The sequence below is a fragment of the Oncorhynchus masou genome, chromosome 9, assembly GCF_036934945.1.
Source record: "Oncorhynchus masou masou isolate Uvic2021 chromosome 9, UVic_Omas_1.1, whole genome shotgun sequence".
In the NCBI taxonomy this organism is placed as follows: Eukaryota; Metazoa; Chordata; class Actinopteri; order Salmoniformes; family Salmonidae; genus Oncorhynchus; species Oncorhynchus masou.
This window is the reverse complement of record NC_088220.1, coordinates 55,718,803-55,735,442: the sequence shown is the minus strand read 5'-3', so window position 1 is coordinate 55,735,442 and position 16,640 is coordinate 55,718,803. Positions and strand designations below refer to the sequence as shown.

General features: G+C 50.0%; 1 protein-coding gene across 3 annotated transcripts in view; it reads left to right on the top strand.

Moving 5' to 3' along the window:
* The window catches only part of LOC135546263 (MAP/microtubule affinity-regulating kinase 4-like), a 72,039-nt gene that overhangs the window by 15,908 nt on the left and 39,491 nt on the right, over window positions 1-16,640 (top strand). For all 3 annotated transcript variants that reach the window (XM_064974547.1, XM_064974549.1, XM_064974548.1), the window contains exons 2-3: window positions 1,978-2,175; window positions 4,039-4,092. In XM_064974547.1, coding sequence (XP_064830619.1) covers window positions 1,978-2,175; window positions 4,039-4,092 — 252 coding nt within the window. The remainder of the gene's footprint in view (window positions 1-1,977; window positions 2,176-4,038; window positions 4,093-16,640) is intronic.

Genomic DNA, 16,640 nt, shown 5'->3' with positions numbered 1-16,640 from the left:
CCTTGAAAGGGTCAAATGGAAAAGGGTGGGAAGAGAAGAGAACCCAGATTGTGAGGTTGGCTGAAAAATGAGAGAAAGATAGCAACACTAGACACAAGGGGATCGGGGTCGGGTGTGGAAAGGAGAGGGAGACTAATTGATTTGTTTTGGGGGAGGGTGAGGGGGAGATGAAGGGGAGGGGGCTAACTGAGGGCTTGTCACGCCCAGTGAGATGGGGATGCAGGCGGGACATAGGGGCTCGGTCGGAGGCGATGCCCAATAGGAGTTTTCCTCTTTCCTGTGGGAGCGAACGAGCGAGGGACACGACATGGGAACAGGTGGATGAGAGGAGTGATAAACCAGACTGCGGCAGGGCGGGGGAGGATGGGAGAGAGAGAGGGATGGGGAGGGGAGGGGATGAAAGGGCTCTGCCAAGAGTAGTCTGATGCAGCACCAAATGCTCTGTTTCACCTGATGTGCTGATCTGGGGTCAAGGCTTATGCTCTTGCATATGCATTGCACATTTATGATCGTATACTGTGTGTACGTGTGTGTGTGTGTGCGCGCGTGTGTGTGCGCACGTGTGTGTTGGTGTCTCTGCACATGTGTTTTAAAGAAAGACTGTCTCAGTCAGGCAGCGGGATCCTTCCTGGGAGTTATGGTGCACTATTCTGTCTGAAGGTTATACAGTATGCTTTCGCTGTGCTAGCCTACACATGGCTGTGGTCTGAAGCTGATAACTGGTTGTGCTTAGGGCTACTGATGAGATCGTGGGCCTCACCCCGCCTGCATCTGTCTTAAATAAATCCTAAAAATGTTACTTCATTCAAGGTTTAGTGAGATCGGAGTGGTGAGGATGGTTAGATTTATTCAAACGCTATCCCCTTTCCTTAGCGACTTTTCCTCCCCTCTTTACCTTGAACACTGTGATCTTTTCAAATAAGGTCAAGGTAAAGTCACCAGGAAAGGAAAAAAGGCCATATCTTAGAAACCACCATCTCTCCTGCCCTGTTCCATAAGGGGCCCCACATTTCCCTTCCCTCACCACACCTCGCCTAAATTATTCAGTTGATTAAAAATAGTTTTACCTCGTCCCTCCACTTCTCCCTTCTCTCCTCCCTCTCTTTTTCTTCATGCTCCTGCATTGGCACTGTATCATAAGGTCATTATTGATACTACGTTGGGAAGTGTAATTTCTCTCAAATGACTCTGTTACTTCAGGAACACCATGCTGTGACTCTTATCCAAACTATTCTCTAAACGTCGTTAGGGATTTGAAATGATTCAACCAAATGTTGTCATAGATTGTGTTATCCAAACTCTCCGTTTATGCTTTGTTGACTTGGAACATGCTGCGATGGGTAACCCATCGAGCCAAGGCAACGTGTAGGAGGAATGTTGAGCCGCTATGTCGCGTTGGCGTGCAAACACAGCTAGCTGAACGCTACAGTGTGGTGTCGGGCATTCCAGAGCAGATCGATTAGGAGATGCTGAGTTGCACCATGCCACCCGTCTTTATTTTATGACCTCAGAGGAGCATGCATGTGAAGAATGCCAGCAATGTGGGGTGGTCTGAGATTAGCTGCCTTCCTTGGCTTCCATAGGCCTCATGAGCCACTGCTAACCGTGTTAATGTGTTAGCCTGTTAGCTAGCTTGGCACTGCTCAGTATTTACTGTCAGCCCAATAGCTTACTCTAATAGCATTAACAGGTTTTTCACAACAGACCTTGATGAATTACTCATGGCCACTCAACACTCGACATTAATAATTCCATTCCACAAAGCCCTCTATAAATGTTGGCTTTGGTAGTTTCAGACGTGTAGACATTTGGGGGTTCTAGTTCACCAGAATTTCTCAGCTGATTTCTGCTTCAATCGCTTGTATGTGTTCTAGAATCATCTACTGGCAGAGAATGTGATTTCACACCATTGATGTCAAGATGGGATGCTGCTAGATGATTTTGAATCTTGTTTATGACCCCTTTCTCTTTTCCCAGCATACCTCTCTCTCGACGAGCCGCTCGGAGAAGAGCACTGGTTGGTCGAGCAGATCACTCGGAGCACGATGCCGGAACTCTATCGCCTCGTGTTCGGACGAGCAGCCGCACATCGGCAACTACCGTCTGCTCAAGACCATCGGCAAGGGCAACTTCGCCAAGGTCAAGCTGGCCAGGCATATCTTGACGGGCAAAGAGGTGAGACTGGACTGGGCTGGAGGTGTGGATGGGCTAGTCTGAGGGGGGAGGCTGGACTGGGCTGGAGGTGTGGATGGGCTAGACTGAGGGGTGAGACTGGACTGGGCTGGAGGTGTGGATGGGCTAGACTGAGGGGTGAGACTGGACTGGGCTGGAGGTGTGGATGGGCTAGACTGAGGGGTGAGACTGGACTGGGCTGGAGGTGTGGATGGGCTAGACTGAGGGGTGAGACTGGACTGGGCTGGAGGTGTGGATGGGCTAGACTGAGGGGGAGGCTGGACTGGGCTGGTGGTGTAGATGGGCTAGACTGAGGGGTGAGACTGGACTGGGCTGGTGGTGTGGATGGGCTAGACTGAGGGGTGAGGCTGGACTGGGCTGGAGGTGTGGATGGGCTAGACTGAGGGGGGAGGCTGGACTGGGCTGGTGGTGTAGATGGGCTAGACTGAGGGGTGAGACTGGACTGGGCTGGTGGTGTGGATGGGCTAGACTGAGGGGTGAGGCTGGACTGGGCTGGTGGTGTGGATGGGCTAGACTGAGGGGTGAGGCTGGACTGGGCTGGAGGTGTGGATAGGCTAGACTGAGGGGTGAGGCTGGACTGGGCTGGGTGGCTGGTGGTGTAGATAGGCTAGACTGAGGGGTGAGGCTGGACTGGGCTGGTGGTGTGGATGGGCTAGACTGGGGGGGAGGCTGGACTGGGCTGGAGGTGTGGATAGGCTAGACTGAGGGGTGAGGCTGGACTGGGCTGGTGGTGTGGATGGGCTAGACTGAGGGGTGAGGCTGGACTGGCCTGGGTGGCTGGTGGTGTGGATGGGCTAGACTGAGGGGTGAGACTGGACTGGGCTGGTGGTGTGGATGGGCTAGACTGAGGGGTGAGGCTGGACTGGGCTGGAGGTGTGGATAGGCTAGACTGAGGGGTGAGGCTGGACTGGGCTGGGTGGCTGGTGGTGTGGATAGGCTAGACTGAGGGGTGAGGCTGGACTGGGCTGGTGGTGTGGATGGGCTAGACTGGGGGGGAGGCTGGACTGGGCTGGAGGTGTGGATAGGCTAGACTGAGGGGTGAGGCTGGACTGGGCTGGTGGTGTGGATGGGCTAGACTGAGGGGTGAGGCTGGACTGGCCTGGGTGGCTGGTGGTGTAGATGGGCTAGACTGAGGGGTGAGACTGGACTGGGCTGGTGGTGTGGATGGGCTAGACTGAGGGATGAGACTGGACTGGGCTGGTGGTGTGGATGGGCTAGACTGAGGGGTGAGACTGGACTGTGCTGGTGGTGTGGATGGGCTTGACTGAGGGGGAAAGCTGGACTGGGCTGCTGGTGTGGATGGGCTAGACTGAGGGGTGAGGCTGGGGTAGAGAAGTGGGTACTTGACTGAAGAATGGGGTTAGGCTGGTAGGAATAGTGCACACGGCCAATGAGGTTTGTAATAGGCCATTTGACAGGTAGGTTGTGGTGAGAGCATGGAACATGTGGGAGGGATGGATGGTAGTTTTAGAGAAACTTATGGAAAGAACAAGACTGGGTTTGTTCTTCTAGTCTGTAATGACTTTTAAGGCCTGTGTAGTTGTAAACATAATGTACCGTTAGCCCATAAAGCCCACATTTTTAGGTGCATAATTCCACAGGGTTATTAAAAGTTAAACCGATGACATGGAATGGGATCATGTGGAGAGCAGTGTGTAGTGAACCATATACATTTACAGTCCTAGTCTCACTCACACTTTGACCGAGACAAACCACGCTGTTAAGCCACTTGTGGGGCCTTATAGCTTGTTGGTTTGTTTTAGAGTTTGAGCTTTGGGAACTATTAAAACATATGTCACTGTTTTGATTTCACTGACTGTAATGATTTGTCTCTCAACGTTTCAGGTTGCAATAAAGATCATTGACAAAAATCAGCTCAACCCGACCAGCCTACAGAAGGTGAGTGCTGTTGTGTGCATGTCATGAGAAACGGTTTGGAGAATAAAAGTCTTGTCTGGAAACGAGGCCGAAAAAGCATGCGACGTCACACAGTTTTACAAGACACAAACAGCATCAAGAAGCATCAAGAGAACCATAATCTTCATGTCATTTGAGATAGTGATGGTTAGGAGCAGAATTTATCAGCTTGAATGCAACCTTCCTAACGTCATGGTTTTTGTTTCAATATTGACTATATTATGCTGACCTGCACTCTGTCTGTGCTCTCTCCCTACACAGCTGATAACTTGCTCAACACCTAGGCTAGTATCTAGGCTAAACAACTAGGTTAAAATCAATATACTGTGACAGGAAGTGGATTCCTGTGTATTCTTTTTGGTGGACATTTGGCCAGTGAGATGGGGTGAGGATTCAATGGCCTAACTTTTGACCTCGTTCTGAGTTCTACTGGTCTAGGAGGCGTATAGTTTCTGGGATGTTTTGATGGTTTTGCTGCGGCCCCTGAGGTCCAGAATCCTTGAGGCGTCCCTACCCCATCTGAAGTTGAAATTTAAAATGGTTATGGTTAGGGTAAGACAGGGTTTCCCAAATTCAGTCCTCGGAACCCCAAGGGTGCACATTTTGGTTTTTGACCTCACACTATACAGCTGATTAAAATAATCAACTAATCATCAAGCTTTGATCATTTGAATCAGCGGTGTAGTGTTAGGGCGAAAACTAAAACGTGCACCCCATGGGGACCCGAGGACCGAGTTTGGGAAACACTGGGGTAGGGGTCAGGGTTAGGGTCATGGTTTAGGGTATGACTTCCCAAGGATCCCAAATAACATTAACAATTTTGCTGCAAACATACCAGTGATTTCAAGGCCATTTAAAGGGGAAATTGTTGAGTTTCTCCCATTCTTCTCTGCAGATCCTCTCAAGGTCTGTCAAGTTGCATGGGGAGCGTCACTGCACAGCTATTTTCAGGTCTCTCCAGAGATGTTCAATCATGTTCAAGTCTGGGCTCTGGTGGGGCCACTCAAGGACATTCAAAGACTTGTCCCAAAGCCACTCTATTGTCTTGGCTGTGTGCTTAGGGTCGTTGTTCTATTGGAAGGTGAACCTTCGCCCCAGTCTGAGGTCCTGAGCACTGGAGCAGATTTTCATCAAGGATCTCTTTGTACTTTGCTCCATTCATCTTTCCCTCGATCCTGATTAGTCTCCCAGTCCCTGCCGCTGAAAACCATCCCCACAGTATGATGCTGCCACCACCATGCTTCACCATAGGGATGGTGCCAGGTTCCTCCAGACATTGGCATTCAGGCCAAAGAGTTCAATCTTGGTTTCATCAGACCAGATCATCTTGTTTCTCATGGTCTGAGAGTTCTTTAGGTGTCTTTTGGCAAATTCCAAGTGGGCTGTCATGTCACTTTTACTGAGGACTGGCTTCCGTCTGACCACTCTACCATAAAAGCCTGACTGGTGGAGTGCTGTAGAGATGGTTGTCCTTCTGGAGGGTTCTCCCATCTCCACAGAGGAACTCTGGAGCTCTGTCAGAGTGACCATCGGGTTGTTGGTCACCTCCCTGACCAAGGCCCTTCTCCCCGATTGCTCAGTTTGGCCGAACGTCCACCTCTAGGAAGAGTCTTGGTGGTTCCAAACTTTTTCCATTTAACGATTTAAGAATGATGGAGGCCACTGTGTTCTTGGGGACCTTTTATGCTGCAGAAATCTTTTGGTACTCTTCCCCAGATCTGTGCTTCGACACAATCCTGTCTCTGAGCTCTATTGACAATTCCTTCAACCTCATGGCTTGGTTTTAGCTCTGACATGCACTGTCAACTGTGGGACCTTATATAGACAGGTGTGTCCCTTTCTAAATCATGTCCAGTCAATTGAATTTACCACAGGTGGACTTCAATTAAGTTGTAGAAACATTTAAAGGATGATCAATGGAAACAGGACGCACCTGAGCTCAATTTTGAGCCTCATAGCAAAGGGTCTGAATACTTATGTAAATAAGGTATTTGTGTTTTTTATTTACAATTGCAAACATTTCAAAAAACCTGTTTTCGCTTTGTCATTAAGGGGTATTGTGTATATTAATGAGGGGAATAAATTATTAAATCAATTTTAGAATAAGGCTGTAATGTTACAAACTGTGGAAAAAGTCAAGGGGTCAGAATACTTTCTGATTGCACTGTATATGGTAACTTTCTTAGATATACAGGATAAAGTTGATCATTTCATAACGAGGACAGCAATGACATGTCCGAGGCGCACTGCATGGCTGAAGAGGAGATCACTCCATTAAAAACTTCCAAAAGGTCAAAACTATTTGATTTTGAATTGTGGGTGAAATCCAAAGTTGTGCTATATTTTCATTGGCTATGTCATAGCTAATTTATAAACAGTAAATATTGATACATTACTAGCTCAAACACTTAACCTCAAAAATGCCAAGTTCATTAGTGGGTGATGGTGATTTCAGAACCAAAGTAGGGGGACGAAATACTGTCTACATTGCCCCCCATAATCTGGTAGGGGGGTGGTAGAATCCTGGTCTCCTTTATGGCTCTGCTCAGGTGCCTACATAGTACACACACCATAGACACCCATCATTTACACACCACATACAAACGTTCTCTCATCGCACTGAATCGTTTCAAACTAAAACATGTCGTTCCTGTATCATATCGGAGTCCATCTAGATACGTATCGAATCGTCTTGAAAGGGAAATATGCACATCCATATAATCCATAGTTCTGTTTTCTCTAAACAGCCATTACAAACTTCAGCTAACTTCAGCCACCACTAGCTACAAATCAATGGGAATGATGGGGGCAATGATTTTGGAACATTGACAACTACGCAATGATAATGTTGCTGTCAATATGAGAGAGAACTGTGGGTAGGTGCTGCTGTATCATGTGTTGCCCCTCAGTGGAACTCTATTTAATCATGGAGCGATGCACATAACTGTCCAGTGTGGTCAGAGTTCATGGGCAGACAGAGCCTATGTATAGATACATTGCATAGCATAGCTGTAATAAGGTTAGTATGCTGGCCCGACTTCATATGACTGTAGTACGCTTTCTTCAGACAAAACCAATGGAGGACAGAGACGTATTGAATTGTGTATGAGTGTCCCTACTCATTTTGAGGCAATTGAACAGCAGGCTTGAGCTTGGTTTGACCACACATACACAGGCTTATTCCCATTGTGCGTCCCTTTACACTATATAGGGAATAGGGTACGATTTGAGACACAACCCCAGTCACCCGTCATAAACAACACCAGTCCCCCGTCATAATCAACCCCAGTCCCCCGTCATAATCAACCCCAGTCCCCCATCATAATCAACCCCAGTCTCCGTCATAATCAACCCCAGTCTCCGTCATAATCAACCCCAGTCTCCCGTCATAATCAACCCCAGTCACCCGTCATAATCAACCCCACTCACCTGTCATAATCGACCCCAGTCACCTGTCTCATAATCGACCCCAGTCACCTGTCTCATAATCGACCCCAGTCCCCTGTCTCATAATCGACCCCAGTCACCTGTCTCATAATCGACCCCAGTCACCTGTCTCATAATCAACCCCAGTCACCCGTCATAATCAACCCCCGTCACCCGTCATAATCAACCCCAGTCATCCGTCATAATCAACCCCAGTCACCCGCCATAATCATCCCCAGTCACCCGTCATAATCATCCCCAGTCACCCGTCATAATCATCCCCAGTCACCCGTCATAATCATCCCCAGTCACCCGTCATAATCATCCCCAGTCACCCGTCATAATCATCCCCAGTCACCCGTCATAATCATCCCCAGTCACCCGTCATAATCATCCCCAGTCACCCGTCATAATCATCCCCAGTCACCCGTCATAATCATCCCCAGTCACCCGTCATAATCATCCCCAGTCACCCGTCATAATCATCCCCAGTCACCCGTCATAATCATCCCCAGTCACCCGTCATAATCATCCCCAGTCACCCGTCATAATCATCCCCAGTCACCCGTCATAATCATCCCCAGTCACCCGTCATAATCAACCCCAGTCACCCGTCATAATCAACCCCAGTCACCCGTCATAATCATCCCCAGTCACCCGTCATAATCAACCCCAATCACCCGTCTCATAATCAACCCCAGTCACCCGTCATAATCATCCCCAGTCACCCGTCATAATCAACCTCAGTCACCCGTCATAATCAACCTCAGTCACCCGTCTCATAATCAACCCCAGTCACCCGTCTCATAATCAACCCCAGTCACCCGTCATAATCATCCCCAGTCACCCGTCATAATCATCCCCAGTCACCCGTCATAATCATCCCCAGTCACCCGTCATAATCATCCCCAGTCACCCGTCATAATCATCCCCAGTCACCCGTCATAATCATCCCCAGTCACCCGTCATAATCATCCCCAGTCACCCGTCTCATAACCAACCCCAGTCACCCGTCTCATAACCAACCCCAGTCACCCGTCATAATCATCCCCAGTCACCCGTCATAATCAACCCCAGTCACCCGTCTCATAACCAACCCCAGTCACCCGTCTCATAACCAACCCCAGTCACCCGTCATAACCAACCTCAGTCACCCGTCATAACCAACCCCAATCACCCGTCATAATCAACCCCAGTCCCCCGTCTCATAATCAACCCCAGTCCCCCGTCTCATAATCAACCCCAGTCCCCCGTCTCATAATCAACCCCAGTCCCCCGTCTCATAATCAACCCCAGTCCCCCGTCTCATAATCAACCCCAGTCCCCCGTCTCATAATCAACCCCAGTCCCCCGTCTCATAATCAACCCCAGTCCCCCGTCTCATAATCAACCCCAGTCCCCCGTCTCATAATCAACCCCAGTCCCCCGTCTCATAATCAACCCCAGTCCCCCGTCTCATAATCAACCCCAGTCCCCCGTCTCATAATCAACCCCAGTCACCCGTCTCATAATCAACCCCAGTCCCCCGTCATAATCAACCCCAGTCCCCCGTCATAATCAACCCCAGTCCCCCGTCTCATAATCAACCCCAGTCCCCCGTCTCATAATCAACCCCAGTCCCCCGTCTCATAATCAACCCCAGTCCCCCGTCTCATAATCAACCCCAGTCACCCGTCTTATAATCAACCCCAGTCACCCGTCTTATAATCAACCCCAGTCACCCGTCTTATAATCAACCCCAGTCCCCCGTCATAATCAACCCCAGTCACCCGTCATAATCAACCCCAGTCCCCCGTCTCATAATCAACCCCAGTCCCCCGTCATAATCAACCCCAGTCCCCCGTCATAATCAACCCCAGTCACCCGTCTCATAATCAACCCCAGTCATCAACCCCAGTCACCCGTCCATACCCATCCATACAGAGGGTCCATACATGCTGAATGGATCCTCTAGAGACCGCTGTAGGCTTTGTATGAGCATGGCAACGCATTCATGCCTCCAATGTGAGAATTGATGCAGATGACATCACGCTCATGCTTCCCTGTTGCTAGGCGAACATGTTTTGATTAACCATCTTGTCACAGGCATCTGACGAGGTGATCTGTGTCCGGTGCACATATTTGTATCAAAGCGTCATCTGCTGACCAAACTTTAGCCTTGTTGTCAGCATAACAGGAGCAGGCTCTTACTTAGGACAATTAAATCAATATAAAACACGCTGCTATTGATTGTGGCTCTGTTTAAGGTATTATTTGTCTGCCGCGGATAAAGATATGGCTGGAACCAGCCACTGCAAATTATACTGTTCACAATTAGTTAGCTGTTGCTTTGCAGACATCCTGTAAAGTAAACATATTCATAGACCTTTTGTTATTGCTTGCAAGAAACTCCCATCGCAAGTTTCCAATGATGAAGTGGCCACCATAGAGTTAAAGGGGCAATCTCGATTGGTACATCCATTTTTGGACTTTGAAAGTAATGATATAGCCATTGATTCTTGGAGAATATGACTTATAAATGCCCGCTGTTCCAGGTTGCATCCCAAATGGCATCCTATTCCCTATATAACTTTTGTCTAGAGCCCTATGAGCCTACATAGAGAGTAGAGTGCCATTAACGATGCACTCCTAGTGTTGAGTGGTTTCCTAGTGGGGACTGTGGATGGATGCCGGGAGGGAGGGGAACGGGGGTGGTTTGTGATCTCTGCATGCAGAGGTTTGCTGGTGGATGGATACTGCTGCAGTAGCGCAACGGGCAGACGGTTGTCCTGTCAGCACTATTCTCCTCCCATTCAGGACACACTAGACCAGAGCACCAGGTGACTCTCTCTCTCTCTCTCTCTCTCTCTCTCCACACTGTGTCCCTCCCCTCCCTATCCTGCTCTGTTTTGTATTGCAACATTCCCCTCTCCCACCCTGTCTTTTTCTCGCCCTCCCTCTCTCACCCCACTCTCTGACCTCCTCTCCCTCTCTGTATGTCACCTAACCCACTTTATTTCCAGTTTCTGTCTATCTTTCCCTCCCTCCCTTCTCTCATCACCTCTCTTCAGGCACTGCAGAGTAAGCACAGATGTACTCTATGGTGTTTCTCTGGAGGCTGGACCCCCCACAGTAGCTAGAGGGACACGCCCAAGCGGTGGCAGGTGATTTAAGGGCCCAGGCTCCGCCCCCCACCAGCCAACTGCACTGCTGCAGAACACTTGGGGTCATCTGGCTGCAGTCTGCAGGCTTTAATATGACAGTGACAGCAGGGCTGTAGCAGCAATGCTCCATGTTGGCCCACCGCCCCCCAAAGTCACTCAGTCTCCCTCTAATCCCATTAGGGGCTGCATGGGGGATCCCCAGCAGCTGATACACACTGAGCTGGACAGACACTTGCACCCATCCTAAAACAACTGCCTGATGTATCTGAAACACCCCCAACCACTTACTAACCCCATGCCTAAACCCATGCCTATCTATCTCATACCCCTAAATACTACCTCCCACCACCTATGTCTCCTTACTACTCCACCCCTCACTCTACCTCCCACTCATTCCCAGTCCCAACCTCTGATATAGTCCACACTAGGCCCTTTAACTTTAAACCCTTGCTCTGTCATCCTTCACATCACTTCTGTCCCTCACACCTCACCCACCCTACAGCCTTTCTGTACCCCCTATTCCCCTCATCTTCCACCTCTCTCTCTAATCTGGATGTTGTCACGATTTTCTCAAGCTTTGTCACTGTCAAGAGTGTGCATAAGTCTGCCTGTGAGAGCCTGTGTGAGAGTCTCTGTGTGTGGGGTGTAATCCTTCACCATGTAGGGCCCCTTTAAAAGAGTCTGGGGGGGGGGTTATCCCTCTATCAGGCCCCCTTCAGCCAGGAGCAGCATTCCAGACAGACAAACAATGGGGACAGCCGAACCCAGAGGAGGTGGGGTCTTCCAGGGGGCCAGGGCACTGGAGCTGGGATCCTGAGAAAGCAAGCCATGAAATGAGGCAGAACCAAAGAGCACAGACCGTGTGTGTGTGTGTGTGTGTGTGTGTGTGTGTGTGTGTGTGTGTGTGTGTGTGTGTGTGTGTGTGTGTGTGTGTGTGTGTGTGTGTGTGTGTGTGTGTGTGTGTGTTCTAGAGAAAGGGATAAGGACGCTGCCTGACAGTATGTTTGTTTATCAGTGGGTAGTGTGTATCATTAAGATATTAAAGGAATTAGCACAGAGGGGGCAGGATATTTTCCCACACTGTTGAAGGATGATGGGAAAAGTGGTTTTCATTCTGTTCATGCAGGGGTCAGAATATGTGCAGTAATCCAGTTTCTGAGTTGCTGCCTATGAGTGAGTAAGTATCTGGTGTGGCCACCAGCTGCATTAAGTACTGCAGTGCATCTCCTCCTTATGGACTGTACCAGATTTGGCAGTTCTTGCTGTGAGATGTTACCCCACTCTTCCACCAAGGCACCTGCAAGTTCCCAGACATTTCTGGTGGGAATGACCCAAGCCCTCACCCTCCAATCCAACAGGTCCCAGGCGTGCTCAATGGGATTGAGATCCGGGCTCTTCACTGGCCATGACAGAACACTGACATTCCTGTCTTGCAGGAAATCACCCACAGAACGAGCAGTATGGCTGGTGGCATTGTCATGCTGGAGGGTCATGTCAGGATGAGCCTGCAGGAAGGGTACCACATGAGGAAGGAGGATGTCTTCCCTGTAACGCACAGCGTTGAGATTGCCTGCAATGAAAACAAGCTTAGTTTGATGATGCTGTGACACACCGCCCCAGACCATGACGGACCGCCACCTCCAAATCGCTCCCGCTCTATAGTACAGGCCTCGGTGTAACGCTCATGCCTTTGACGATAATTGCGAATCCGATCATTTCCCCTGGTGAGTCAGTGAAGAGCACTTTTTGCCAGTCCTGTCTGGTCCAGCGACGGTGGGTTTGTGCCCATAGGCGACGTTGTTGCCAGTGATGTCTGGTGAGGACCTGCCTTACAACAGGCCTACAAGCCCTCAGTCTAGCCTCTCTCAGCCTATATCGGACAGTCTGAGCACTGATGGAGGGATTGTGCGTTCTTAGTGTAACTCTTCGTGTAACTGTCCCGCAGGTGTGATGTTTGGATGTACCGACCCTGTGCAGGTGTTGGGGTCTGCCATGTGGTCTGCCACTGCGAGGCCGATCAGCTGTCCGTCCTGTCTCCCTGTAGCGCTGTCTTAGGCGTCTCACAGTACGGACATTCCAATTTATTGCCCTGACCACATCTGCAGTCCTCATTTCTCCTTGCAGCCTAAGGCTTGTTCATGCAGATGAGCAGGTACCCCGGGGCATCTTCCTTTTGCTGTTTTTCAGAGTCAGTAGAAAGGCCTCTTTTAGTGTCCTACGGTTTCATAACTTAATTGCCTACCGTCTGTAAGCTGTTAGTGTCTTAATGACCGTTCCACAACTGCATGTTCATTAATTGTTTATGCTTCATTGAACAAGCATGGGAAACAGTGTTTTAAACCCTTTACAATGAAGATCTTTTAAGTTATTTTGATTTCTGTGAATTATCTTTGAAAGACAGGGTCCTGAAAAAGGGACGTTTCTTTTTTTGCTGACTTTAGTACACTACTTTAGACCAGAGCCCTATTCCCTATTGTCATGTCTTGTTATGTCTGTTCCTGTCCTTTCTCTTCATTCTCTCTCTCTGCTGGTCTTTTTAGGTTACCTTCTCTGTCTCTCATTCTTCAGCTGTTCTACATCTCCTCTAACTAGCTCATTCACTCTTTCACACCTGTTCTCTCTTCCCCCTCTGATTAGGTCTCTATTTCTCTCTCTGTTCCTGCTACTTTCAGTGTCTGATTCTTGTTTGTGTTTTTTGATGCCAGAAGCAAGCTGTCGTCTCGTTTGCTTCCACCTTGTCCTGTCCTGTCGGAGTCTGCCTGGCAGGAGCATCCTGCACTATACTAACGTTCTTTTGTTCCGCTGACAACGTTGGAAGAGGATTTATGCCATTCCTGTATTTTCATTAAAGAACTCTGTTTTCTGTTAAAACCGCTTTTGGGTCTTCACTCAAGTTCATAACAGAAGAATCAGACCAAGAATGGACCCAGCGGCTCCGGACCCTTTTCACTCCGCCGTCGAGATCCAGGGAGCGATGCTAGGCAGACACGAGGAGGAATTGTCTGCTGCTCAACATGCCGTTGAGACCCTGGCCGTCCAAGTCTCCGACCTCACAAGACAGGTTCACCAACTCCACCTCGATCCACCGCCCACTTCCAGGGTTTCCGAGTCTCCGGAGCCCAGGATCAACAACCCGCCGTGTTACTCTGGGGAGCCCACTGAGTGCCGCTCATTCCTCACTCAGTGTGATGTGGTGTTCTCTCTCCAGCCCAACACTTACTCCAGGAGCGCAGCCCGCATCGCCTACGTCATTTCTCTCCTTACCGGACGGGCGCGTGAGTGGGGCACGGCAGTCTGGGAGGCGAGGGCTGAGTGTATTAACCAGTATCAGGACTTTAAGGAGGAGATGATACGGGTTTTTGACCGTTCTGTTTTTGGCGAGGAGGCTTCCAGGGCCCTGTCTTCCCTATGTCAGGGGAATAGATCCATAACGGATTATTCTATTGAGTTTCGCACTCTCGCTGCCTCTAGTGACTGGAACGAGCCGGCTTTGCTCGCTCGTTTTCTGGAGGGTCTCCACGTCGAGGTTAAGGATGAGATCCTCTCCCGGGAGGTTCCTTCCAGTCTGGACTCCTTAATAGCTCTCGCTATTCGCATAGAGCGACGGTTTGATCTTCGTCGCCGAGCTCGTGGAAAGGAGCTCACGTTCTCCGTTGCTCCCCTCTCCACATCACTGCCACCTGCCGCATCACTGCCACCCTCCTCCGCCAGCTCGGATGCTGAGCCTATGCAGCTGGGGGGTATTCGCATCTCGGCCAAGGAGAGGGAACGGAGAATCACCAATCGCCTCTGTCTCTACTGCGGCTCCGCTGGTCATTTTGTCACCTCATGTCCAGTAAAAGCCAGAGCTCATCAGTAAGAGGAGGGCTACTGGTGAGCGCAACTACTCAGGCCTCTCCTTCTGGATCACGCACTACCTTTCCGGTCCATCTCCGCTGGCCCGGTTCATCTGCTTCCTGCAGTGCCTTGATAGACTCTGGGGCGGAGGGCTGTTTTATGGACGAGACCTGGGCTCGGGAACATGACATTCCTCTCAGACAGTTAGGGAGCCCAGGGCCTTGTTCGCTTTAGATGGTAGTTCTCTCCCCAAGATTCAGCGTGAGACGCTGCCTTTAACCCTCACTGTCTCTGGTAATCATAGCGAAACCATTTCTTTTTTAATTTTTCGTTCACCTTTTACACCTGTTGTTTTGGGTCATCCCTGGCTAGTGCGCCATAACCCTTCTATTAATTGGTCTAGTAATACTATCCTATCCTGGAATGTTTCTTGTCATGTAACCTGTTTAATGTCTGCTATCCCTCCTGTTTCCTCTGTCTCTTCTTCACAGGAGGAGCCTGGCGATTTGACAGGGGTGCCGGAGGAGTATCACGATCTGCGCACGGTGTTCAGTCGTTCCAAGGCCACTTCTCTCCCTCCACACCGGTCGTATGACTGTAGTATTGATCTCCTTCCGGGAACTACTCCCCCCCGGGTAGATTATACTCTCTGTCGGCTCCCGAACGTAAGGCTCTCGAGGATTATTTGTCGGTTTCGCTCGACGCCGGTACCATAGTCTCCTCCTCCTCTCCCGCCGGAGCGGGGTTTTTTTTTGTTCAGAAGAAGGACGGGTCCCTGCGCCCATGCGTGGATTATCGAGGGCTGAATGACATAACAGTTAAGAATCGTTATCCGCTTCCTCTTATGTCTTCAGCCTTCGAGATCCTGCAGGGAGCCAGGTTTTTCACCAAATTGGACCTTCGTAACGCCTACCATCTCGTGCGCATCAGGGAGGGGGACGAGTGGAAGACGGCGTTTAACACTCCGTTTGAATACCGGGTTCTTCCTTTCGGCCTCGTTAACGCTCCAGCTGTCTTTCAGGCACTAGTTAACGACGTCCTGAGAGACATGCTGAACATTTTTGTTTTCGTTTACATGGACGATATCCTGATTTTTTCACCGTCTCTCTCGATTCATGTTCAGCACGTGCGACGCGTCCTCCAGCGCCTTTTGGAGAACTGTCTTTATGTGAAGGCTGAGAAGTGCACTTTTCATGCCGCCTCTGTCCCTTTTCTCGGTTCCGTTATTTCCGCTGAGGGCATTAAGATGGATCCCGCTAAGGTCCAGGCTGTCATTGATTGGCCCGTTCCTAAGTCACGCGTCGAGCTGCAGCGCTTTCTGGGCTTCGCTAATTTCTACCGTCGTTTCATCCGTAATTTCGGTCAGGTGGCAGCTCCTCTCACAGCCCTTACTTCTGTTAAGACGTGCTTTAAGTGGTCCGTTTCCGCCCAGGGAGCTTTTGATCTTCTTAAGAATCGTTTTACATCCGCACCTATTCTTGTTACACCTGACATCTCTAGACAGTTTGTTGTTGAGGTTGACGCGTCAGAGGTGGGCGTGGGAGCCATTCTTTCTCAGCGCTCTCTCTCTGACGGCAAGGTCCATCCTTGCGCGTTTTCTCTCATCGCTTATCGCCGTCAGAACGTAACTATGATGTTGGTAATCGCGAACTGCTCGCCATCCGCTTAGCCCTAGGCGAATGGCGACAGTGGTTGGAGGGGGCGACCGTTCCTTTTGTCGTTTGGACTGACCATAGGAACCTTGAGTACATCCGTTCAGCCAAACGACTTAATGCGCGTCAGGCTCGTTGGGCTCTGTTTTTCGCTCGTTTCGAGTTTGTTATTTCTTATCGTCCGGGCTCAAAAACACCAAACCTGATGCTTTATCTCGTCTCTTCAGTTCTTCTGAGGTCTCCACCGACCCCGATGGGATTCTCCCTGAGGGGCGTGTTGTCGGGTTGACTGTCTGGGGAATTGAGAGGCAGGTAAAGCAAGCACTCGCTCACACTCCGTCGCCGCGAGCTTGTCCTAGGAACCTTCTGTTCGTTCCCGTTCCTACTCGTCCGGCCGTTCTTCAGTGGGCCCACTCTGCCAAGTTAGCCGGCCACCCCGGCGTTCGGGGTACGCTCGCTTCCATTCGCCAGC